Below are 27,515 nucleotides of genomic sequence, written 5' to 3'. Positions count from 1 at the left end.
AGACTCCAGCAGTATGTAGATTGAGAACTACCAGAAGTACAGGCAGGATTTCGAAGAGGCAGAGGAACTAGAGATCAAATTGCCAACATACGCTGGATCATGGAGAAAGCTAGGGAGTTCAAGAAAAACATCTACTTCTGCTTCATTGACTATGAAAAAGCCTTTGATTGTGTGGATCACAACAAATTGTGGCAAGTTCTTAAAGAGATGGGAGTACCAGACCATCTCATTTGTCTCTTGAGAAACCTATATGCGGGTCAAGAAGCAACAATGAGAACCGAACACGGAACCACTGATTGGTTCAAAATTGGAAAAGGAGTCCGGCAAGGCTGTTTACTGTCGCCCTGCCTATTTAACTTATATGCAGAGCACATCATGAGAAAGGCAGGGCTAGATGAATCAAAAGTTGGAATTAAGATTGCCGGGAGAAATATCAACAACCTAAGATATGCAGATGATACCACCCTAATGGCAGAAAGTGAAGAGGACCTAAAGAGCCTCTTGATGCGGGTGAAGAAGGAGAGTGCAAAAGTTGGCTTGAAACTCAACATTAAGAAAACCAAAATCATGGCATCCGGCCCTCTCAATCCTGGCAAATAGATGGGGAAGAAATGGAGGTAGTGACAGATTTTATTTTTCTGGGCTCCAAGATCACCTCAGATGGGGAATGCAGCCAAGAAATTAAAAGACGCTTGCTCCTGGGGAGGAAAGCTATGGCAAATCTAGACAGCATACTAAAAAGCAGAGACATCACCCTGCAACAAAAGTGCGTATAGTCCAGGCCATGGTTTTTCCAGTTGCAATGTATGGCTGTGAAAGTTGGACCATAAGAAAGGCTGAGCGCCAAAGAATTGAGGCCTTCTTTGTGAACTATGGTTGCTGGAGAAGACTCCTGCGCGGTCCCCTCGGGACGCAAGGGTTCAACACGGTCAATCCTAGGAAAGATCAACCCGACTGTTCGTAGAAGGGCCAGATTCTAAGTTGAAACTCAAGTACTTTGGCCACCTAATGAGAAGGAAGGATTCACTGGAGAAGAGCCTAATGCTGGGAAAGATTGAGGGCAATAGAAGAAGGGGACGACAGAGAATGAGATGGCTGGATGGAGTCACTGAAGCAGTAGGCGTGAATTTAAATGGACTCCAGAAGATGGCAGAGGACAGGAAGACCTGGAGGAACGTTGTCCATGGGGTCGCGATGGGTCGGACACGACTTCGCAATTAACAACAACAACAACTGATTGGCAACTAAAGTCTTCAGACTTGTTAAGGCAAGAAAATATTTTACAATCATGGTTTCAATATTTGCAAATAGTGGAGAGGTGGACCTTAGATAAGAAAGTGGGAATCACTTTAGCAGATGAAAATTTGGTAATTCAGATTAGAGATCAGAAATATGCTCATATTAAAAGAATTTACAATGAATTAATAAAATTGGATTCGGAAACAGAGTTAGTAAAAGATTGTATGATTAAATGAGCCCAGAATATTCAGGAACCGATTTTATTGGATTTATGGGAGTTAATTTGGATTAGAAATGTTACATTTATGCAGGCTCAAAATCTGAGGGAAAATTTTTATAAGATGTTTTATAGATGGCATCTGGATCCTAAAAAGTTGTCTTATATGTACCCGAACCTGTAACCTAAATGTTGGAGATATGGTTGCTTGGATGCAACTTATTTTCATGTTTGGTGGACCTGTAAAAATATTAAAGCCTTTTGGATTATGATTTGGTGGAACATTCAAAAGGTTTTTAAAAGGAAGATTAAGTTTACTCCCCAATTATTTTTTGGGGGTATTTTTGTGGATTTTGATGCTAAAGAAACTATTTTAATGTTGAATTTAATAACAGCAGCAAGATTATTGGTGGGTCAATATTGGAAGAAAGACTCTCTGCCTTCTTTAGAAGAATGGGTATTTAAGGTTTCTAATTTAGCAGAAATGGCTAAAATTTCTGCTTATTTAAAGGATCATTCACAAGAGAGATATGTTATTGTATGGAGAAGATGGATAGAATATGTTCAGAAGAAATATGGAACTACAAAGTTTCATTTATTTTATGAGTAATGAATTTGTTTATAAAGTTATGATGTTAAAGTTTGAAGAGAGTTAAGGGTTAGTATGATTTTGGTTATTGTATAATTAGTAAACTTAAGTAGATTATGTTTAATATGTTTGTATAAACCCTGCACATGGCTCTGGGAAGTCAGGGGGGAGGGGGGTGGGAGGTGGTGGGAGGATGGGTTGGAGGTTAAATAGGTCAAATAAGTAGAAATAGTTTTATTGTATATAATATTGATGTTTCAATTTGGAGAGAGGAATTGCTCGGCATTTCCCCTGGACTTCATCCGGAGTGAGAAGATAGGAAGAAGGGGAGAAGTAAGTAGGAAGGTTGAGGAGAAGGAGGAGAGGGGGAGAGTGAGGAAGAAGAGGGAAAAAGGGAAGTGAGAGAAGAGGTTAGAGCACGGGTCGGCAACCCGCGGCTCCGGAGCCGCATGCGGCTCTTTGAGCCACCTCCTGCGGCTCCGGAGCCTTCTCCGCCATTTTCATAGAGAGAGAGACAGACAGAGACAGAGAGGCACTTGTGCTTCCCTTCTCTCTATCTCTCTCTCTCTCACACACATGCAGATTTGCCCCTTGCTCCCGATTGGCCCTGCAGCCAGATGCCCTGCCCCCTGGTGGCCAGGAAGGGCCTTTCCGGGGCTGGCCCAGTCCGAGGTGCATGTGGCCAGAGAGCCGCGCGGGGAAGCCCCAGGATCGATGCTGGGAGCGGCCCAGCAGAGCCTCCGTTGAAAGGGCCAGCCCTCCCGCAAGCTGCGGCCCTAGTGGGCCAAGCAGGAGCAGACCCGGAGATGGAGGGTGAGTGGGGAGGAGGGAGGGGGCTTACCTGCACCAGGCGGAGGGGCAGCCGAGCCGGCCTCGTGTCTCCCTGGGCTGGGCAGCAGGCCTGGCGGGGCCAGCGGCCGGCAGGGGCATTGGTTCCTGCCCTTCCCCGGGCCAGGCGGTAGGCCCAGCGGGGGCAGCAGCCGGCGGGGGCATCGGTTCCTGCCCCTCCCCGGGCCGCTGAGCCAGCCTCGCGTCTTCCCGGGCTGGGCGGCAGTGGCGGCCGGCAGAGGCATTGGTTTTTGGCCGTCCCCGGGCCGCTGAGCTGACTTCGCATCTTCCCAAGCTGGGCGGCAGGGGCATTGGTTTGTAGCCGTCCCCGGGCCGCTGAGCCGGCCTCGTGTCTCCCCGGGCGGCAGATGGCGGGGATATTGGTTTCTGGCCGTTCCCGGGGCGCTGAGCCTGCCTCGCGCCTCCCCGGGCTGGGCGGCAGTGGCGGCCGGCAGGGGCATTGGTTTTTGGCCGTCCCCAGGGCGCTGAGCCAGCCTCGCATCTTCCCGGGCCGTGCGGCAGGCGGCGGGGGCATTGGTTTGTAGCCGTCCCCGGGCCGCTGAGCCGGCCTCGTGTCTCCCCGGGCGGCAGATGGCGGGGATATTGGTTTCTGGCCGTCCCCGGGGCGCTGAGCCTGCCTCGCGCCTCCCCGGGCTGGGCGGCAGTGGTAGCCGGCAGGGGCATTGGTTTTTGGCCGTCCCCAGGGCGCTGAGCCAGCCTCGCATCTTCCCCGGCCGTGCGGCAGGCGGCGGGGGCATTGGCTTGTAGCCATCCCCAGGCCGCTGAGCAAGCCTCGCATCTTCCCGGGCTGGGCGGCAGTGGCGGCCGGCAGGGGCATTGGGTTTTGGCCGTCCCCGGGCCACTGAGCCAGCCTTGCATCTTCCCGGGCCGTGCGGCAGGCAGCGGGGGCATTGGTTTGTAGCCGTCCCCGGGCCGCTGAGCCAGCCTTGTTTTTTCCCGGGCCAGGCAGCAAGTGGCGGGGACATTTGTTTGTAGCCGTCCCCGGGGCGCTGAGCCTGCCTCGCGTCTCCCCGGGCTGGGCGGCAGTGGCGGCCGGCAGGGGCATTGGATTTTGGCCGTCCCCGGGCGCTGAGCCTGCCTCGCGTCTCCCCGGGCTGGGCGGCAGTGGCGGCCGGCAGGGGCATTGGGTTTTGGCCGTCCCCGGGCCACTGAGCCAGCCTTGCATCTTCCCGGGCCGTGCGGCAGGCGGCCGGGGCATTGGTTTGTAGCTGTCCCCGGGCCGCTGAGCCAGCCTTGTTTTTTCCTGGGCCAGGCAGCAAGTGGCGGGGACATTTGTTTGTAGCCGTCCCCGGGGCGCTGAGCCTGCCTCGTGTCTCCCCGGGCTGGGCGGCAGTGGCGGCCGGCAGGGGCATTGGATTTTGGCCGTCCCCGGGGCGCTGAGCCTGCCTCGCGTCTCCCCGGGCTGGGCGGCAGTGCGGCCGACAGGGGCATTGGGTTTTGGCCGTCCCCGGGGCGCTAAGCCTGCCTTGTGTTTCCCCAGGCCAGGCAGCAAGCCCGGCGGGCAGTGGGGGCATCGGTTCCTGCTCGTCCCCGGGCCGCTGAGCCGGTCAAATCAACGGACGTGGAGGTACTGCAGCTGGCTTTTTGATTCGCCGCAGACCTCCATTGACTTCCATGGGGATTCTTGGCAATGAATGGGGCTGATTGAAATCGCTTCAAGAAGCAAGCTGCAGAGACACAGAGAGCTGCAAATGATCTCCACAGGAGATGCAGCAAGGGCAGGAGACGAGAAAGAGTCCGCTATGTCTGTGCACAAGCCCCAAAAGCTTTCTTCCTCTCCCTGCCTTTCTTGCTGGCCCTCTGATGTAAGCATCTGCTGGGTTTCCTCAACCTCCCCCCCCCGTTTTATTTTAATCCCACCATCGCCTCCCTCTTTCGCAAAGTTGACATTCCTAGGACTCGTAGCTCGCTTCGCTCCTGGAGTCACTTGGCAAAGTTTGAAGGAGAGGCTGCCTGCTCCCACCTCCCACGGAGCAGAACTGCTGCTTCCTCACCTCCCAGCGAAAGAACCCCAGAGAGCTGGAAGGCGTCCTTTCTCCCACTTTCCGCTTCCCATCCTCCCTTTTCCAAGCACCCCTCCCAGAGCAAACCAGAAGCCTCAACTCCAGCCTCCTGCAGCAGGCTGAGATAGGCGAGCCCGAGCGACCGTCTTCTGCTGCCTCAGAACATTCACTGCAGCAGCTCTTTCTCCCCGTCGGCTTCCTCCTCCGCTCCCTGGGAACCTTCGTGCCAAAAGGCAGCAAGAAGAAAGTCCCAGAGAGGGAGAGCGCGGGGTGAGGGGAGAGCAGTCTTTTCCGAAGGGAAGAGAAGCCAGGACTGCAGAGCCCGTTCATACCAGAGCTGGATGGGGGGCAGGGCAGGCGCACGTTTTGCCTTAAGCTCCTCTCTTCAATCAAGCCCTGTGTTCTGTGCGCATGCGCGTGCGCGCGCGTGTGCGCGCGCACATTTTGCGGCTCCCAGGATTTTTTTTTTGTGAGGGAAATGGATCCAAGTGGCTCTTTCACTGTTGCAGGTTGCTGACCCCTGGGTTAGAGGGTGGATGCGGTTTGGAGGGAAATGGGTGAACAATACCAAAAGTTGTGTGTATAAACTTATTCTATTCTTTATCTGAAGTACTCTTTATGAATGTAATGAAAAATTGAAACTAAAAATTTTTTTACAAAAAAAATAAATTAATTTCAAATTGAAATCAGATATATAATGTATGTAGAAACAAAGTGGGAGGTATTACTCATGTCTCTGTTTGGATAAAAAATATCTACAATTATAGTAATACTTTGTTTCTTTTCCCATAATAATAAACCAAGAAACAAAAGTTCTTTTTTGTACATACTTCCTAAATCACTAGCATAAGACATTCAGTTCTAGTTATGTACTATTTCCTCTATGTAGAAGGACATAATTCTTTCAGAATTACTAAAGAACAAAACTGTGCACAGTTCTTGTACAATAGTAATGTAATGCTTAAGTATAATTGATAATACTGTTTATATTATTGTTTTACACATGCTGCCAGAGCTCAAGGCAGCATAAATTAAATTTTACAAGTACAGCCATTGAGATAGGGTTGTTCGTCTCAAACAAAGTGACTATTCTAAAAACACCTCTGAAAATTAATCCTGTGTTTTCAATACCTTATTAGTCCTTGACTTACAACAGTTCATTTAATGACCATTCAAAGTTACAATGCCACTGAAAAAAGTGACTTATGACCATTTTTCACCCCTATAACTGTTGCAGCATCTCCAAGGTCACATGATCAAAATACAGAAGCTTGGCAACTGACTCATATTTGTGACTGTTATGGTGTCCCAGAGTTGTGTGATCCCCTTTTGTGACCTTCTGACAAGCAAAGTCAATGAGAAAGCCAGGTTCACTTAACAACTTGTTACTAACTTAACAGCTGCAATGATTCACTTAACTGTGGCAAGAAAGGTCATATAATGGGTCAAAACTCACTTAACAATTGTCCCATTTAGCTACAGAAATTTTGGGTTCAATTGTGGTCATATGTCAAGGACTATCTGTACTACACTATTCTACATTAAGCAACCTTTTCCCCCACCAGGCATCACATTTTTCACTGGTAATTTGTGATCACAGGTAAGTATGGCTACAGCCAAAATGGGTGAAAAAACTGCAATTTCTTATTGGAATCAGTTCCCTTCTTTTTGACACTTTATTTCTTTTCCTCCCAAGTAACAGGCTTCAGGTAACAGAGACATATTTTTGTTAACAATTGTATTAAAGAAGTTGTATTAATTGTAAGATAATTTCTTTTAAACCAACCAGGTCTTGGTATAGTTTCTATGCAGAACAATTATATTATGCAATTTATCAGAATGTAAAATGCTCAAGCATTGTATTGAATCACATTGGACAAAGGTTGAGATATTTTTAAATTCAAGGTGCTAATAATGTTCAGATTAAAATATTTTAATTAAATCACAATGAATGCTGCAAACAATCAATTAGATTGCCAGTAATTATTTACAATGGGCATATAAACTAGTAAGACCTTAGCTGAAAGGAACCTTTTCAGCCTTTCAGGGTGAGTAGTAGGTTTGGATCACATGTATATAATCATATCAAAAAATATCCCACTGATACACATATGGTCACATATAGAACGCAGAACAATGAAGAAAGAAAACTCCTTTCACCTCTCTCCCTAAGAATTCAACCTGTCCTCCATCTTAACAGGTTGCTATGCGATATCAAGCATATCATACAGGTTGCTGCAGTGAACAAGGTGTCTTGGGTTCTGAAAGTAGTAACAATTACTCTAGTAGTTTCGTTGAAACTTTTTTAGAACCAAGCATTGAAGATTCCCACTGTGGATGGCACATTAGCTGCTGGCCTGTACAGCCTTATTAAAAGGCCAATTTAAAAACAGCAGGTAGAAATAGAAGGTAGAGAACTGGAATCACATGTAGCAGGATTTGGTCCTGGCAAGAACATACCAAGGAATTGGGTAATTTTAAGCAAACATGAAACATATGAATAGGAATTTTTAGTAAACATAATATTTTACTAATTTTTAAATAATCATAATATTTACTTTTGCAGATAGACAGTATTACTTAAATAAAATAATGATAACTTTGCTTTTTTGTGGCTCAGTGGTTAAGACTTTAGGCAGCCCAAGTTCCAGACCCAAATGCCACGAGACAGGGTAATCTTCGGACAGTGCTGGCTCAATGGCCTTGAAAACGAGATGAGCACCACCCACTATAGTTGGTTACTACTAGCACAGTAAATCTGCAAGGATTCCTTTATCTTTTTAACTTTACTTTTCCCTTAAGCTCTCAACTTGTAAAGATCACTGTTTCAAAGCTAATTTCAAGTGATAACAGACAAAGTATTAAAATTTTGAAGTTTACAATTACTTCAAAAAGTTAACATTTCATTTTAATTTTATTTTTAAAGCTCTTCAATAAACAAAACATTATATGCATACAGACAAACATTATGCAGTATAGCACCATTAAACAATAACAGATCAGAATTGCTTCCTGACTGCCACCTAGCGTCAAGGCACTTTTCTCTTCTTAAATCAAGTACTACACATGAAAATAAAAGAACATATTCATTCATTCAGAAATACCATTAGCACTCCTCATAAAATTAAACAGCAGTCTTAGAAAGCTACAAAGTTTCCTTCCAAATGAATTTCACATTTTTCTAATTATAATTTTATTTTTTTAAAAGCAGATCTTTTAATGTTCCTAGCAATTTAATACTTTATAGGGAAAATGCATATTTATATCATTTTAAAAGTCTTTTATACTACAGGGTAGTTGGGGAGTATGAATGTTTTTTAAAAATAATAATCAGAAAGTAATAACAATGGATTTGTATCTGGCTGACAAACCGTATTCAATGAGTAGTCCTCAATGGTACCATATCCACATGGAGAGAAGTAAGCAGTGGGGTACCACAAGGCTCCATCTTAGGCCCAGGACTCTTCAATATCTTCATCAATGACTTATATGAAGGAATAGGAGGAGAACTAATCAAATTTGCCGATGACACTAAACTGACAGGAATAGCCAACACCCCAGAAGATAAACTCAGGATCCAAAAAGATCTTGACAAACTTGAATAATTGACCCTATCCAACAAAATGAGTTTTAATGTGGAGAAAAGCAAAGTTTTACATTTAGGCAGGAAAAAATCAAAGATATAAGTACAGATTAGATAAGACCTGGCCCAAACTGTGACTATGAGCCAGCAATGTGCAATACAATCTAATACAACCTGGAATTAAGAAGAAAGTTCCTAACAGTGAGGATAATTAACCAGTGGAACAGCTTGCCTTCAGAAATCGTAGGCGCTCCATCACTGAAGGTTTTTAAGAAGAGACTGGACAATCACTTGTCTGAGATGGTATAGGTTCTCCTGCTTGAGTGGGGGTTGGACTAGAAGACTTCCAACGTCTATTCTATTCTATTCTATTCTATTCTATTCTATTCTATTCTATTCTATTCTATTCTATTCTATTCTATTCCATTCCTATTTATTTGATTAGGACTATATCACAGTTTTCTTTCAGAAGTCCAAAGCAATATTTAACATTTCTTCCTTCATTTTTTTCCCTGCAGCAAAACTGTTTAGGTTTAGGAGATTTGGTTGAGAGAGAAGAATTGGCTCAATGAGTATTTTGAAAAATATTTTTGAAAACAAGAAGAGCAAAACCATAGGTCACAATGATTACACTTACAAAATCAAGCCAGATTTCAAACACTGTACCAAATCACATTCTATGAGTTTTCTCAGCTTATAAAATAATAACCATCAGTATTTCATTAATATTCTTTAACAAAAAGATAACTCTTTAGAAAAATGAATTATTAACATTTCAACAGAAACACAAGACATAAAGCATGGGAAGAAACATTAATTCCAGTCACATTTTGGGACACTATTGTAAAATAGTTAATTTCTATAGAATGAAAGATATAAACACTGCAAGTTTTGTTTAGAATAATTTTTTGCTTATCTAATAGACTTTTTTAAACTATTTAATATTTAGTGTACTTTGCCCATAAAAGTTAAGATAATGCTGTTGAAAAGAAGAAAAGTATTACATCAATAAATAATATTAATACAGATAATAATTCAAACAATAATTTTGAACCCTGGTGGCACAATGGTTAGAATGCAATATTGCAAGCAAACTCAGCCTGCAGTCTTCAGTTCAATTCTGATGGGGCTCAAGACTGACTCAGCCTTCTATCCTTCCGAGGTCGGTAAAATGAGGAGCCAGATTGTTGAGGGCAATACACTGACATTGTAAACTGTTCGATGTATGCTGTAAGCACTATGGAGCAGTATATTAGTCTTAAGTGTTATTACTATTGCCAATTTTCTCTAGCTTAATAGTTAGCTCTATGCTTTTTATATTACATTCCCACTTTGTACATCCTAATTACATTGAAGCAATTCTGGTATTCAATATAATAGATCAAAAGCAATGTTACAACAATTGATTCTGAAAAATTTGGATATCAGTTTCAAATGGGTCCATATCCAATTCACTATTTCAGAAAATACAATATGTAACTATTTTCTTTAGGAGCAACACATTGATTTATTGGCTAAGTACATTCTTCTTTTACAGCTCTAAAACATTGAGCTGAGATGCTTCAGCTCCCATTATAATTCCTAATAAGGTGTAAAATTGCATTTTGATTTCTTGATAAAAGAGATGCCAAAATGGGATGAGAAAAGCAGTGTGATGTTTCCAATCATTGTTAAAAGTCTCCTAGGACTAAATGTCTTGAAAAGATAATACAGAATTGAGATATTTCTAGACTAGCTGAGTATAAAAATTGGGGGGGGGGAGAGAAAAATACAGAGGGAAAGAAGTAAATAGGTGGCCCAAAAGCTAAAGTTCTCCCTAGCTAAAGTTAACATATAGAATATCTATGGGAAGGCACCACAGACTGTTCATTCAAGCATCTTCATAATATTTCTTACCAAATACATATGTAATAAAAACATACATAAATTTCAAGCAAAGAATGATTCCTGATAAAGAAAAGAATCTCTGATCAAATATTAAATTAAATGTTGGTATAATTTAACTTTAGGTTCATTAGAAATCATAATCTGCATTTTGCAATGACTTTTTATTACTAATACACTAAACCTTGAGATGGTGCTTCTCTTCATATAACCAATATCTTTCAAAATGATATATATATATAACTTTAATAGTATGCAAAACTAACCTGGCTTGAAATGTGGTAGCGCATGAACTCCAGGCCATGACTCTTCATTTGGAGTTCCTAGAACCTGAAAGAAGACAAAGAAAAATATATTCATTTTTAATATAGATGATCACTTATTATGGAGCATTTTAAACTTAGATTAATAAGAGTTAAACTTATTTACAATTTATATAATTTATAAATATCAATCAGTCAAACTTTATGATTACTTTTGTCACAAATTATTTTACACATAGAAAAAGTTATGATCCTTAATTTTTATTACCTAATTAAAAGGAGAGTGATGCTACTAATTCAAAAATGAAGGGTATACATATAAAATGTAAGTGTATTAAATAACATGATGAATTACTTAATTCATTTAAACTGAATACTCTGTACAGAGACAGATTGCCTTAGAGCAGGGATAGGCAACCTTGGCTCTTTTATGACTCGTGGACTTCAACTCTCAGAATTCCTGAGCCAGCCATGCTGGCTCAGGAATTCTGGGAGTTGAAGCCCACGAGTCATAAAAGAGCCAAGGTTGCCTACTCCTGCCTTAGAGCCTTTAAATGCATTATGCAATATTTAGTATGCCCAGTAGGTGGAAGCAGACAATTTACTCTTATAGCAACTTATAGCAACTTATTACTGTATTTTTTCAAAACAACACTAGATTTTTCCTAAATAATTTATTCTCTAAAATGGGAGGATAATCTTAGATTTGTTGGAAATACAATATTATGAGACAGAAAAGTTTCCACTGGCAATTTGCACATGCAGGTGCATTAAATTCAGAGCTGCTTTCCTTAGAAGACAATATGGTTTTAGTAAGTTAATATCAAGAAACCTAACTTCTTGATGAAAAACCTGGTCCTGTATAGCTATATTTTTAAAAGTACTGAGTTGCAAGATTTCATATACCATAACTTATTTCATCAGTCACAAAAAATACAAAATGTAAACTAATTACTAGAAATTAATTTTATATTTTGAAATTATTTTTTAATCTTAATCTTTTAATCTAATTTTCCAGGAAAAGTAATTTACAATAAAAGAACCTATATTTAACATGGACAATATATATCTAAATATATATGCATCTGCATGTGAGATGAATTGACTACAGTTTACCAATGTGAAATCAATAAAGATTACACCGATTTTGCTAAGTGTAATCCATTCAAATCTACAACAATTTTGTAGATTATCTGACACTAGTTCAGTTCCCACATTTTTTGAAGGAACCAACATTGTTCTCAGTTTTTAAAAATATTTTACACAGGTACAAATCTAATTACAAAATAGTAACACTTTCAGAGTGAACTACAAACAATAAATACACCACAGGACTGGGGGGGGGGGGATAGCTGTTGCCAGATCTCACTTAGACAACTTCTCCAAGTAGCTACTTTACTTTCTCAAAAGATAATTTAAGAACTGAAAGCAAAGAAGAAAGCAAAATAAACTTCAAAAAAATTCCAAGTTCTTCTGTTCCATTGACATCTTCTTATACTTTATTCAACATATATGTATTTTTTTCAAGCATCTAGAAGCAGACCAAATCAATCAATCTTCATCATTTAAAAAAATGTTAGCAGATGGGGTCAAGGTTATGGAATACTTTTGAGTGCCACATAATAGTATCAATCTAATTTCTCTAAATTGGTTTTTTAAAACAGGAAAAAAGTTTGTATCATTTTTGTATGCAACTTTCACTAACATAAGCCTTTGTTCTTTGAAGAAATATTTAATCTGAAGATAAGAACTAAATATTTACCAATAACTTTAATGCTACATATGTGGTTTTTTTCAAGAGTGAGCAAACTACTACTGCCAGAAGAATGAAAGCCTTGTTTGAGATGATCGTGGTAAAAGGAGGTTCTTCCCATATTTTCTCCCTATAGATCATTTTGGTTAGCCTGAGGAAGAATCTAAAATCAGCAAATAAGACGAGAAAGCTCTTTTAAGAACAGTTTAGATGTTAGTAAAAGGATTATCCTAAAAATATTATGCTAAGAGGCTGCTCCAGAGAGACATAGTTGTAATAATTTGCTTCATAAAGGCCTACAAATCAATATAGGCAGAACTCTATCATGCGACTTTCACTAAGCCAAATTCTGTTGGACATAGGAAGCTTGCTGTTATAACATTAAGAATTTCTGAAAAAACTTTAAAGCTAAATGAAAATTCCTCCACTCAAAATGTATGATATTGATAGCCTTCTTAAAAGATACTGTCTACCTTCACATCAGGAATGAAAATAGCTATTTCTAGAATTCCTAAGCTCAAGACCCATCCAAATAACCCATTACTATCAAGCAGGGGCAGACCTTGAGACCATACAGAACTTTCTTCGGATCTACATATTAGATCAGGAAATATTCCATCATCCCTTCAGCTGAATGGAATCTGTGTGTTTAGTCATTTGTTTTGGTTCTTATAGAAAGAGTTTAGAATGAACCACAAAGTATGGTTAAAGTAAGCAAGATTTTATAAACTACTTTCAACCATGACTTCAAACAGATTTTATTGTCAAAATTGCATGTTAAAACTACCATATAAAATATAATTAGATAACAATTACAGCTTAGCATTAAGTGAATTATGACCAAACTAAGCCAGATTCTTTTGTAACAATTGCCTGTATATTTTGACCTTCCTTTTTTATGGGACATGAGACTTTTCAATTTGTTACCAATATTAATATTTAAGAAATTAATTGTGGATAGCTTTCACTTGCTTCTTTCTGGCATTTATCAGGAAAGAAAACAGTGAAGTAGTGAATGCTCCAACACTGGAAGTTTTTAAGAAGAAACTGGATAACCATTTGTCCAAAATGGTATAGGGTTTCCTGCCTGAGCAGGGGGTTGGACTAGATGACCTCCAAGGTCCCTTCCAACTTTATCATCATCATTATTATTATTAATACCTATAAAACTTGAGAAAAAAATTCTTTGAAGTGTTAAATTCATTAATCTTGAAATTTATTTGGCAAGGAAAAAAAGCTAGAATCAAAATGAAAACATTACAAGATGCCAAGGAAAATGGAGGTTTTGGTTTACCAGAGTGGGTTTTATATTATCAAGCATCTGTATTACCATTCTGGGTAAAAGAACGGATAATTCTTAGAAACAAAAGGTTGTTATATTTGGAGGGACATGATTTACAATTGGGGTGGCATGCCTTCTTATGGAATGGGAAAAATAAAATTCAAAAGTGTATTTGGTATACAATTGACCAAAATATACAATTGACCAAAAGCCAACTGGAGAAGATACTTGTACTGAAGAATTCTTTCTGCTTTCTATCACAACTTATTTGTAATAGTCCTTGTTTCTGCCATTATTGGGGCATGAGGAAGATACTACTTGCTTGCTATTTGAGGAATCTTGATTTATTGAAGCTCAAGGTGAATTGGAATAACAGAAGTGTATGCGATATAGAAGAAATGCCTGAGAAATATTGGTAAAAAGAAGGAGCAAATATGATCAAACAAAGGTAAATCATAACAGCAAGGGTGGCAAATCATCAGTAATGCCTACCCTCATTATATCTGTCACATGTGGTCTAGTAGGCAGAGAATGGTGGGTCAGAAGAAATAATAGCTCAAAGCTTCATAGTTATTTTGTTTAAAGTCACTCATGTTTATTTGTTAGTAGATGCCAACTGGGAAAAATCTAATAAATTGATATCAATATCAATCAGAATAGAGCTGTAGGGAGCTTGGAGATCTTCTAGTCCAGGGTTTTTCAACCTTTTCACAGATTGTACCACTTTTAGGACATGATACTATTTGAGTACCACCAGTGCTTAGCAAGGTGCCAAAAACTTGATGACTAAAAAAAAAAGGGGGGGGGTTGGGTTACTGGTTATATTCATTTGTTGTTATAGAAATGGCTAGTTTGTAATATTATGGAAAAGTAAAAAGTTAAGGTTCAATGTTAATGCTTCCTTCTACTGCAACAGAGGAAGTCTGTTCTTTTCCCTTCTCCCCCTCACTTTCCTCACCTTTTTCCTCCCCACTGTGTTCTATTATTTGCTTTTGTATTTTTGTATTTTATTCTATAATCTAATAAAATATTACAAACTGTAGAAAAAAAAGAAAAAAAGTACAGTTTTAATTTCTTCGGTAGCTGTTCTTTTGCTGAATCACTTTCCCTTTGCACTGACAAATGTATGATGAATTTATCCATGTTTATTAATATGCACCAATACCAGCTAGCACAGGGGTCTTCAAATTTCACACTTTTAAGACTTGTGGACTTCAACTCCCAGAATTCCTCAGCCCTCATGGCTCTTTTTCCTTTCTCCCTTCTAAGTTCTTTCCACAGTGTAGTAAGAATGTACCCCCCAAATCCCTTCGCTGCACCCTTAAAGACACAGGAATCAAGTGCCAAGCAACAAAGGCTCACAAAATAAACATATAAACTCCAGGGTTTTTTTCTTTAAACTGCCTCAGACATGTCACATGTCACAATGTTGCAACCCGAAACTGAAAGGCTCTGGCAATTACAAAAAGCTTTAGCTTTAAATTAAGCCTGTTTACCTTCAAAGAAAACTTTCTAAAAGCCATTGACAGACTTAATTAAAGGGGGTAAAACTAATTACATTTGTTTAAAGGGATTAAATATTTCCCTGTTGTCTTTTTCCCCCTTTCCCGCCCAAATCACCTCCTTTTATAGCTTTTCCTCTCTTCCCCCCTTTTCTTCAGTTCACCTCCAGCTCCAAGCTGCTTCTGAAGTACCAATGCTGGCTCCTTCTGCTGAGCCCAGACAATCCTACAGTTGCAGCTACCTCTCCCTCAGACTTCGGTCGCTTCGGCTCATTCCCCTCCCCCACTATACTTTTCTAGGATGGTCACATACCATCTGCCATGTGGCAAAGTACCACAGGTGGTACACGTACCACCGGTTGAAAAGCCCTGTTCTAGTCCAACCCCTTTGCTCAAGCAGGACACCATGTCAGAGAAGTGGCTGTCCAGTCTTCTCTTAAAAACCTCCACTGATGAAGCACCTACAACTTCTGAAGACAAGCGGTTCCACTGATTAATTGTTCTCACTGTTAGGAAGTTTCTCCTTAACCTTCCAGGTTGTTTCCCTCCTTAATTAGTTTCCACCCATTGTTTCTTGTCTTCCTTTTAGTGCTTTGGAAAATAAGTTGACCCTCTTTTCTTTGTGGTAGCTCCTCAAATACTGGAATACTGACTGCTATCATGCCACCCCTAGTCCTTCTTTTCTCTAGACAAGGCATACCCAATTCCTGCAACCCTTCTTCATATGTTTTTGTTTAATCACTTTAGCTTAGAGTTCTTTGCACTTTTTCCAAAGTCTTGACACCTTTTTTGTAATGTGGTGACCAAAACTGGATGCTGTAGTCCAGGTTGGATCTTATAAAGCAGTACTAATATTTCACATGATTTTGATTCTATGCCTCTGTTTATACAACCAAGGATCGTATTAGCTTTTTTGGCTGCTGCCGCACACTGCTGGCTCATGTTTAAGTGATCATCCACTAGGACTCCTAGGTCCCTCTGATAGTTACTGTTTTTGAGCCAGGTTTCATCTAATCTGTACTTGTAACTTTGATTTTTATACCTGTCTAAGTGTAAAACCTTTGTTTTTTCCATATTAAATTTCATGCTGTTGGATAGAGCCCATTGTTCAAGTCTATCATCTGCAGATTTGATGAGTTCCCCTTCTATTCCTTCATCTAAGTCATTTATGAACTTATTGAAGAGTATTGAGTCTAATATGGAACCTTGTGGTAGCCCACTGCTTACTTCCAGCCATGAAGATGTAGTACCATTAAGGACTACTTGTTGAGTATGGTTTGTCAGTCAGTTAAATCTGGTGATGATGCTGTCTATCCCACAGTGTTTATAGCTTATCAAGAAGTAGGCTATGGTCTATTTTATTGAATACCTTACTTATTGATAAGGTGATGCCTTTCAATATCACCTAAAATTCACCTGAATCTCCAAAGAAGTGAAAAGCATTCTTGAAGGGATTATTTGCCACATGTGGTTGGATTTTTGCCCCTATTGGCTGGTTTGATCTGTTGGTGAAGGGAGGATTACTGGACTCAAAATGTAATGACTGCATTTGAGAAAGATGGCTTGCTAGTGCCTTGATGGAGGTCATTCTGTCACTTGTCCATTCTGGATTAAACCCATATTCCACCCAGATCTGATCTGGAGTTAGATTTAACTGTTACATAAATAATTAAAAGTAATTAATCAATTTCTAATTAGGAAAGATTATGGAGAAGCTGGTGGGTGTCAGTTACTAAAGATTCTGAATGAAAAGAATTATCTACCTGGTAGGATATTTCAGAGTACATTGTCTATTTAACTTTTAAAAGGTATGATTCTTTGATTGTGTTTCTACCGGTGAGTCAGTGAAAGATGAAGATTCCACAAAGAGATGGAATATGAATATGAATACACATGCAGCAGACATATTGGGCCTTTTGGTTTTAAAGGGGAAACAGGTATATCTCTAATACGTAAACTCAGGTTGAATCCCAGTGAATGGAATTGCTGTTAGCTCAAAAAATCTTCAGGCAATTTCTGTTTATAGCTTTAGATGCAAGTGCATTTCCCCTAAAGGAAATAGTCTACCATTTGAAAGCTTTCCTAGATTTGAAATCCTGATGTACAGGTAGTCCTTGATTACAACCATTTGTTTAGTCACAGTTCAAAGTTACAACTGCACTGAAAAAAAGTGGTTTATGACTATTTTTCACACTTAACGATCATTGTGGTACCCCATGATCACGTGATCAAAATTTCGGTGCTTGACAACTGGGTCATATTTATGATAGTTGCAGTATTCTAGGGTTATGTGATTCCTTTTTGCAACCTTCTGAGAAGCAAAGTCAATGGGGAAGCCAGATTCACTTTACAACTGTATTATTAACTTAACAGCTGCAATGATTCACTTAATATCTGTGGCAATAAAAGTCATTAATAACTGTCTCACTTAGCAATAGAAATTTTGGGTTCCATTGTGGTTGTAAGTTGAAGACTAGCTATATCAGCAAGTGAAGTTTAGAAGAGTCTTTACATGGCTTACACCAGTGTTTCCCAAACTTGACAATTTTAAGCATGAGGACTTCAACTCCCAGCAACGCTGGCTGTGGAATTCTGGGAGTCCACATGCCTTAAAATTGTCAAGTTTGGGAAACACTGGCTTACACTGATATACCACTTGTGGCCTTTTCAGGAATGGGAGGTTCGGGTGATAGTGACTCATGCTTTATCATCTTGTATCCTGATTATTGAATTTAATTTTTTTCTTTTTATATAACAAGTTTTATTAATTTTCCATTTTTACAAACCTTCAGATATTTAAGAAAGCAACATGGTGATTGGGTAATATATAATCCAATAACACGCTTATCCATACATTTATCAGTTTATATCATCAAAAATTTCCTCTGTTTCCCTTAATCATTATAACAAATTCAAATTGGTAGGTTGCTAGTTATAACTCAATCATTTAAAACATTTATAAACAGCTTTATTATTTAAATAACTAATTTATTTCCCTTATAGGTATAAGTCTAACTATTAAATCCAATAATATCTTTTAAAATCTCCTTAGCTCATTAGATAAAGTTTAAAACTCTTCCATTAGATATCAAACAAAGAAAACCATTTTTTTTTTTAAATCTAACTCTGGCCTTCCTTTTATGCCAAACCGGCTTCCATAAAAAACTTTTTGGGCCTCAAATGGCTCTCCCTTCCTTCCTGGATATATCATTTGAAACAGGTGAGACCATCCAGTCATCAGCCTATCAAGGAAGCCAGTCCTTCACAGTCGTTAAATTGTTGACCCAATGGTTTAAGTCTCCATATCTGAATTGATGTGTTTATCATGCGTTCCGATTGGTCTTCTTCTAGTTTCAACTGAAGTAAATGAAGGATCATGTTTGATGTTGTAGTTGTTTTGGGATCATCTAGATTATCTGAAATCTCAGTATATTGTCGTAAATCCTCTGGAAGTTCCATCTTAGCATTGCTTTGATCAGTTTCTGTTACTGTTGTAGTTGTCAAGTCTTTTAATAAAGTCGAGTTTTGAATATTAAAGGTCTGGGTAAATTGTTCCTGACATCCTTCCATTTTATTATTAGTTCCTTCTTCTATTGCTGTTTGAAGTGTGGGTTCCTCTAATGGGGTTTGTAGCTTTAAAGTGGCATGTAAGTCTTTCATTGTAGACTTTGTTAGTTCAGTAGCCTCTAGAATTTTTTCAAGTATAAGTTTGACATTAAGCTGTGGGTGGTATTCCTCCATTTCTGTAATGTAAACAGTCTTAGTAGAGGCTATTTTTAATAAAAGTCAATAACTCTCCACCTCCACTATAAAGCACTATTTTCACCACACAGCTGTTTCAAGTTCTAATCTTTTGGTTGCTGTCAAGCACAATTATTCTCAGAAATCTCCCAGTGAGAACTTATTCCACTTGTTGTAGCAGGTTTTCACCACTAGATGAACCCAGTAACATATAGAATAGGGCTTTTCTCCGGTTCAAGAGAGGAAACAAAGAACATTCCAGGTTTTTTTCCCCAGGTTAACAAAAAAAAATAAAAATAAAAAATAAACAGTAAGTTTTTGTCGAGATACAGAGCTTTTAGGGAGCCCAGGTATCTGGATATTACAAGTACAGGTAAGTAGTCATTTAATCTTGTTGTTCCTTTTTTTTTTCTTGGCTTTATATTCCCGAAGTGAGAAAAAGCTGCGAAATTCAGCTGGGGGAAAGGGGTATTTCAAAAAATTTTACAGGAAAGTAGTTGGGAGGGAAAAAAGGAAAAATAGGGTCTCACCCAACTCCTCCAGTTGCTTCTTCATGCTTAGTTGGTGCTTTGGGCTTTCAGCTGGCTCAACTAAGTGAGGGGCCATGTTAGTGGCTGTTCTTTTCCTCTTCGGTCCTGAGGAGTTACTGCAGATCAGACGGAGAGGCTGCCACCCCCCTGCGATCCAGCAAGAGACCCCCCAACGGTGGTTGCCCCTCCAGGGTGACTTTTGACCATTTCCAGGGTCTTCCTAAGGAGAAAAACCGGACAGCAGGGAGAGAAATCTCTCTACGTGTCCGCCAGCGTCGAAAACCGGAACTGGAAGCCCTGAATTTAATTTTTATGGAACTATCCTTGAAGATGATTCAGAGTTACAGCTAATTCTAAAAACACCTTTTTATCTATTGACTGAGAGTTATTAAAACAGGTAATGGCACTGATTTCCAGTTTACTTTTCTATCCAATTCAAGCTCCTAGTAATTACCTAATAAAATATTTTATGTCTTGCATTTTGATTGTATTCAACTGTGTCTGCTCAAGTAGGATGTGCCCATCTTGCACAGGATGGCCAAGATAACCTGCGGAGATGTGGTAGTCTTGGGAGTTCATGAAATAAAAATTATTTGCCAAATAATTGAAAAATAATATAATACCACAAAGTGGTAGCAGCTGCAATGAGTAAATTTTTAATATGGTAAATATTGATCAATATAATTCATATAAACAAAAGCTCTTTTGGAATCCTACTTAATTTTTAAAAGTGGAAGTGGTCCTAAAAGAAAATTAAGAAACACTGCTATAAAAGTTTAAAGATCTTAAATCTTAAGTTTAGGATGATTCCTTCCTATTAATATTCGACAAAAGCTGTCAAACAATATTGGGATAGTAACTCATTTAGGTATTTTTAATTATTTACTGTTGTTTGAGAAGTGAAATATATTTTATATTATGAGATTTTATGATATTATTTTATAATTTGTTAGATTATAATTTTATATTGTATTATTAGCTGTCCCAAAGTTTTGGGTACAGTTAGAATACAAATTATTTTATAAGTATAAAAATAAAGAAAAACCAGCAATCTAAAAAAAATGCTTATTTTTAAAAAGTCTTACTATTACCTATACTAGTTTAATTCTTCTGTAAGCATTTTAAATGTGATTAAGCCACCATTAATACCCAGGGTTACTCTGCCTACATTCCAAGTCTTATGAGTTCTGTGTCAGGAAAGACCAAGGAAAAACATGCTTAATAGTATTTGTATTCATTGCTTAAACTGCATCTTATTTCAGGAGGTGACCAAGATATCAGCAGAAAAAGTCTAACAGTTGGAAAAATTCTACAGAATCCTCAGAAATTAGGTGGCTCAATTAATCTCTAAAGACCTATGCAACTGTTATATATGAGGGTTTAAATGGTTAGTTATACAGCTTCCTCCAATGAATGACATAATGAAAGTCTTCCTTTGAAAGCTGTAATATCATTTTATATAACGCTATACTTTGCAGATTTTGTATTTTGAAAATATTTTGTTCTCTCGGAGTAAAGGAAGTCAGAAATAAATCATTTGATGGGCATCTAGTTAAGTTCAAATTCAAAACAGAATGCTAACTACCAGAATGCTAATTTTTAATGCTAATTAAAAAAAGAATAGAATATGGACTTCCAGTACAATATGGCCAACTGAATACTCCTTGGCGAAGATCTCCAGGGCTCATTTTTTTCAGCTGAAGAACTCACCAGAGACAGGAAGAGTCCTAGAAATCAGCCTCCATAATCGTCTACACAACAGTAGTTTGTGAGAGTTGGCTGATGAGTCATCAGCTAGGAGGCAGAACTAGCAGCTTGTTGCAGTGGAAAAAAATTCAAACTATTTTTTTTACAAAGTATTTCTTTTTTAAAAAACAAACAATAGGCCATGCCTTCTATATCTTAATCATCTTATTTTGATTATTTACCTTTATTGATGCAAAAGATTATTATTATTATTAATTATTATTATTGTTGTTGTTATTTGGAAGGGACCTTGGAGGTCATCTAGTCCAACCCCCTGCTCAGGCAGGAAACCCTATACCATTTCAGACAAATGGCTGTCCAGTCTCTTCTTAAAAACTTCCAGTGTTAGGGCATTCATAGCTTCTGGAGGCAGGTTGTTCCACTGGTTAATTGTTCCAACTGTCAGGAAGTTTCTCCTTAGTTCTAGGTTGTTTCTCTCCTTGATTAGCTTCCATCCGTTGCTTCTTGTCCTGCCTTCAGGTGCTTTGAGTCCCTCTTCTTTGTGGCAACCCCTGAGATATTGGAATACTGCTACCATGTCACCCCTAGTCCTTGTCTTCCTTATACTAGACATGCACAATTCCAGCAACTGTTCCTTATATGTTATAGCCTCCTAGTCATCTTTGTTGCTCTTCTCTGTGCTCTTTCTAGAGACTCAACATCTTTTTTTACATCATGGTGATTAAAACTGGATGCAGTATTCACTTCATGTGATGTTGATTCTCTGTCTGTGTTAATGCAGCCCAGCAGTATGTTGGCTTTTTTGGCAGCTGCAGCATACTGCTGGTTCAGATTTCTAGGATCCTGAGATCCCTCTCACAGTTACTACTATTGAGCAAGGTACTACCTATAATGTACCTGTGCATTTAGTTTTTCTTGCCTAAATATAGACGCTTACTTTTTTCACCATTGAATTTCATTTTGTTTGATAGCGCCCAATGTTTAAGTCTGTCAAGATCCTTCTGTGTCTTATATCTATCTTCTGGAGTGCTGGCTATTCCTGCCAGCATGGTGTTGTCTGCAAATTTGATGAGTTCCCCATCTATTCCCTCATCCAAAACATTTATGAATTGTTGAAGAGCACTGGGCCCAGAACAGAGCCTTAGAGTCCCCCACTACACATTTCCCTCCATGTAGATGCAGTTCTATTGGGGATCACACACTGAGCATGGCCGGTCAGCCAGCTACAAATCCATCTGATGATGATGTTATCTAACCCACATTTTTCTATTTCATCAAGTAGATAGAGGTTATACTGTGCTATTCACAGCTGTGCCATTTTAGAAACATCATGAATGTTAATTGAGGGGGAGGGACACCAATAATAAGCTAAAATAAGGAAGCTTGGAATAATTTTATTTTTATAATCTGTCTCTGAGAAACATAGTAATTTAAATTTTTAAGGCACAATTTTGCCTTTCTCTATGAATCTGCCATGCTCATTTGATAATAGGATTTAAAACTCATAACTCTGAGGTGCTTGTTGTGAAAGAGTAAAAGCTTCCAACCTTAACTGAATCTGACTGGTTAAGATATACAAATTTCATACTTGTAGGTCTGCCACTTAAAGATTTGCTCTTCGACCACAAGAGGGAGTCAAAGAATATAAAACAGTGGGAAAGCCAGGTTTGATTTAATAAACAAGGTGAATATCAAATTACAAAAGAGGAAGTCAACAAATGGAAAGGGATCTTATTTCTCACAATAGAAAGGTAGATGGAATAAAACAATAGACTTGGTGGAGATGGCAAAGCCAACTGATATAAAAAAACAGAGGAATTCCTTTAGTTTTCTTCCATTTGGAATTTATGCTCCATAGAGAATAAATTAATGAAACTTAGGTTAAGGATTGGTTTAATTTTGCAGCTATAGAAATATCTTGTTATTACCTGAAATGCAAAGCAAAAAGCTGAGACTGTACCTGTATTTGTGTCGTACTTAAAAGAGTTGGAAATCATTGCTTTTTTCTTCTTTTGCTCCTATGCCCTCTTTCCTCTTTTTCTGATTTTTATTTTCATTTCTATTTATACTACAAAATATTTTAATAAAATTCCTTGAAAAAATGAATAGAATATAAAATAGAACATTTACATTCCACATGGCCAGTGCAAAAGAAAAATGATACAGATGTGAACCACCAATCCCAAAATTATAATGTTCAAAATAAGAATTACTTTTCTAAATATAAGGAAACTCCTACAGAATCACAATCTACAAATGGTAAGTTTTTCATTAGAAAAGGGGAAAAATTCTCCTTAGTAATTAATGATTTTATAATTGAAGCAGATCATTTTAGTTAATCTATCATATGATATACAAATATATATTGCACTGTATTAGTTCAAAAGAACTAATAATCTAAAACAATTTCTAGTTTTCATTTTTTTTATGGATAAGAGCAGGGCGGTAACAAAATTAAAACTCACTAAAAGGGTTAGAGGAACTTACCAGAAATATTCTTTCAAGCTGATCCTGAATATCTTTCATTCCTGGAAAAGCAGCAACTCCTTGAATCATTTCCACAAAAATGCAACCAACTCCCCTAAAAAACAAAGAGTATAAAATAATTACAGGGAAAAAAAAATCTGCATGAACCTAATACACACCCTGCAGATAAGTTATATGGGATACTTGAATATAAGTATGAGAGAATTACTGTTATTGCCTATGAAAAACTCAAAACTGCCTTTTTACAAAATAGCTTCAACTATAGCAAGTATTTCTGTTCACAAAATTATATTTGCTAGAGAAATAAGAAATTTGCTCTGCATGTTACCTTAAGAATTCCTTGAAAAAAGGTTTGGGATATATGTGAGATTGAGTACACTAGTATCAGAGGAGACAAAATAAAGAAAAACTTTATAACCATTGTATTTTACTGATACTGGATGTGGCTCACATTTTATTTATTTATTTGTATATGTCTACAGCAACTTAACTGGAACTTTACGGAACACTCCTAAAGACAACTTTATTCAAGTAGAGTCAACTATTTGCTAAGACATCATATATGAATCAGGATAAAAATATAAACAGTGTTTGTAGATAATTCTCTAAATTATGCTGGCTGAGGAATTCTGGGAGTTGAAGTCCACAAGTCATAAAAGAGCCAGGTATGAAGACCCCTGTTCTAAACCGTGGAAGCAAAATGGTTGTTTAATACTGATTTCAGATTGTTTCTTTTTTTCTAACAAAGAGTATTGTTTCATGGCATAGACCAGTGGTGGCGAACCTATGGCACGGGTGCCAGAAGCGGCACTCAGAGCCTCTCCGTGGGCACGTGCGCCGTCGCCCCAGTCCTAGGCCTTCAAATGGGTTTTATAAAACCTTTTAGCTTTAGGCCTCCGCTGCCGTGTGCAAAAAAAAAAAAAAAAAGATTCAATCAATCAGTCAATTTCAACTTCTCACAGGAAAAAAAAGATCTTGCAAAGTTGGAATTGATTGATTGAACTTTTTAGTCCCACCCAGTCTGCCGTTACCACCACAGCCATGCCCAGCCAATGGGCCACACCCTCCAATTGGCCACACCCAGCCAATGGGCCACACCCACCCGGCACCTGACGATTCATAAGTGGGTCTCGGGTTGCAGTTTGGGCACTCGGTCTCTAAAAGGTTCGCCATCACTGGCATAGACATTCCTGATCTTGTACAAAGACCTAATATTGGAATGAAAAATGAGAGGGCGATCTTGGCTGAGACATCTGTTACCCCTTTGATTACCAAGGCTGATTCAGCTGATCTGGCTGGCTAGGCACGTGTCCCCTTCCTCTTTCACCACTCAATGCGGGTCCCTCCTCTTGGTGAAAGAGGACTATCACAGCTTTAAGGAGTGTACATCAGGGGTCTCCAAACCTGGCCCTTTTATGACTTGTGAACTTCAACTCCCAGAATTCCTCAGCCAGGCTGAGTTGAAGTACATAAGTCATAAAAGGGCCAAGTTTGAAGACCCTTGATGTACAGTCATGAAAAATATTTTTTAAAAAATTCTTGAATTGAACTACAAATTTAAGAGGCAAATTTATATGCCATTGTTTCCTAAGAGGAAAAACACTCTCTGTGTATTACTTTTTATTCAAAAGCCTGATTAAAAAATAATGGAAAACAGTGTCTTTATCCCTCAATGTTGGAATAATTAGAAGGCAGATTAATCCTCCTGATTCTTTTGCTGGATCCTAAAATCAAAGATATATTTGTGTTTGATTGGGCAAAACTACTGTCAATTACCCCAAATAACTTTTTATTTATGACCCACAATTTAATGTTGAAATTAGTATTCAATAGGGATAGGAGAAAGGAACAAGAAAAAAAGGAGTGCAGCCTACTAATATGCAAAAGACCCCTACATCCTTAACTTATTGTCTTTGCAATGAACTGTGAATGTGTTTTGAAACCCAAAATATTAATCAAGCAGCGTTTATTAGTTCAGTAAGCTGAACTGATTTCATTAATTTTATGTGGAATTATGCGTGTAGGATTGATAGAAAAGGATATTTATAGTTCAGATTGAACTGCGGTGTTTTTGGTGCTCAGAAAGCAGCTGGGGTGTTTTCTTGCAGACATTTCATTACCAAACTAGATAGGATCATCGGTCCTAGAAGGGAATGGGACTTGCTCTCATTTTATATACTAGAGGTTAATTTGTTAGTATTGGTGAGAATGATTTCCCTACCAGCAATAATGTTATTTAGTTGTGTAATGAAATGTCTGTAAGAAAATAACCAACCTCAGACACCACCCCGAGGCATCCCATGCTCTGCTTAATGATTTACAAAGTTACAGATGGGAAAGACAAAATCGTAGTCATTGAGTGAGGCAGTCATATGGGCCCCCTTACTTAATTACCACCATAAATTAGAGCTCAAATTCCAAACTCAACTGTGGTTATGTTAGAACTATCTGTATCTCTTATCTATAAATAAACTTAAAGCATTGTCATTTCAATCCTTGTGTTAGCAAAAGTTCATTAAGGGTTACCAGAAATAATAACATATCTATTTTAACCTTCCCCTTTATGGATTACTGCCTTGTCGTGGCGAAGAGCTTGCGTAACTCAATGAAGCTATAAGCTATGCCGTGCAGGGCCACCCAAGACAGACAGGTCATAGCAGAGAGTTCTGACAAAATGTGATCCACTGGAGAAGGAAATGGCAAACCACTCCAGTATCCTTGCCATGAAAACCCCATGGACAGTACTAAAAGGCAAAAAGATATGACGCTGGAAGATGAGCCCCTCAGGTCGGAAGGTGTCCAATATGCTACTGGGGAAGAGCAGAGGGCTAGTACTAGTAGCGCCAGAAAGAATTAAGCGACTGGGCCAAAGCCGAAAGGACGCTCAGCTGTGGATATATCTGGTGGTGAAAGGAAAGTCCGATGCTGTAAAGATTTTTTCTCCATAGGAACCTGGAATGTAAGATCCATGAATCAAGGCAAGCTAGACGTAGTCAAAAAAGAGATGACAAGAATGACCATCGACATCTTAGGAATCAGCGAACTAAAATGGACAGGAATGGGTGAATTTAACTCAGATGACCATCAGGTGTAAATACTACTGTGGGCAAGAATCCCTCAGAAGAAATGGAGTAGCCTTCATAGTCGATAAAAGAACAGGAAAAGCAATACTGGGATACAATCCCCAAAATGACAGAATGATCTCAATTCGAATCCAAGGCAAACCATTCAATATCACAATAATCCAAATCTATGCCCCAACCACTAGTGCTGAAGAGGATGAAATAGACCGGTTCTAGAAGCCCTGCAGCACCTTATAGAATTAAATTAAAAAATGATGTCCTTATCATCATGGGGGATTGGAATGCTGAGGTAGGAAGCCAAAAGATAACCGGAATAACAGGCAAGTTTGGCCTTGGAGTACAAAATGAAGCAGGGCACAGGCTGATAGAATTTTGTCAAGAGAATACGATGGTCATAACAAACACTCTTTTCCAACAACCCAAGAGACAGCTCTACACATGGACATCACCAGACGGTCAACATAGAAATCAGATTGACTATGTGCTCTGCAGCCAAAGATGGAGAAGCTCTATACAGACAGTAAAAACAAGACCAGGAGCAGACTGTGGCTCAGATCATGAGCTTCTCGTTGCAAAATTTAGGCTTAAATTGAAAAAAGTAGGGAAAAGCACTAGGCCACTCAGGTATGAACTAAATCATATTCCTGATGAATATATAGTAGAGGTGACAAATAGATTTAAGGAATTAGATCTGATAGACAGAGTACCTGAAGAACTATGGATGGAAGTTCGCAACATTGTACAAGAGGTAGCAACTAAAACCATCCCAAAGAAAAAGAAATGCAAGAAAGCAAAATGGCTTT

At 38.9% G+C, this 27,515-nt stretch overlaps 1 protein-coding gene across 7 annotated transcripts in view; it reads right to left on the bottom strand.

Moving 5' to 3' along the window:
• Nucleotides 1-8,793: 8,793 nt before the first annotated feature.
• Nucleotides 8,794-27,515, bottom strand: part of LOC120309486 (cyclin-dependent kinase 14) — a 191,798-nt gene continuing 173,076 nt past the window's right edge. For all 7 annotated transcript variants that reach the window (XM_039346790.1, XM_039346791.1, XM_039346788.1 and 4 more), the window contains 2 exons: nucleotides 23,630-23,723; nucleotides 8,794-10,694 (listed from right to left, as the gene is read on the bottom strand). In XM_039346790.1, the coding sequence (XP_039202724.1) occupies nucleotides 10,626-10,694; nucleotides 23,630-23,723 (163 nt within the window). In that variant the 3' untranslated portion in view covers nucleotides 8,794-10,625. The remainder of the gene's footprint in view (nucleotides 10,695-23,629; nucleotides 23,724-27,515) is intronic.

Source organism: Crotalus tigris, unplaced genomic scaffold (assembly GCF_016545835.1).
Source record: "Crotalus tigris isolate CLP2741 ecotype Arizona unplaced genomic scaffold, ASM1654583v1 scf7180000018025.208907, whole genome shotgun sequence".
Taxonomy (NCBI): Eukaryota; Metazoa; Chordata; class Lepidosauria; order Squamata; family Viperidae; genus Crotalus; species Crotalus tigris.
Note: the sequence above shows the minus strand (reverse complement) of the source record. Positions and strands in the feature narration are given on the sequence as shown.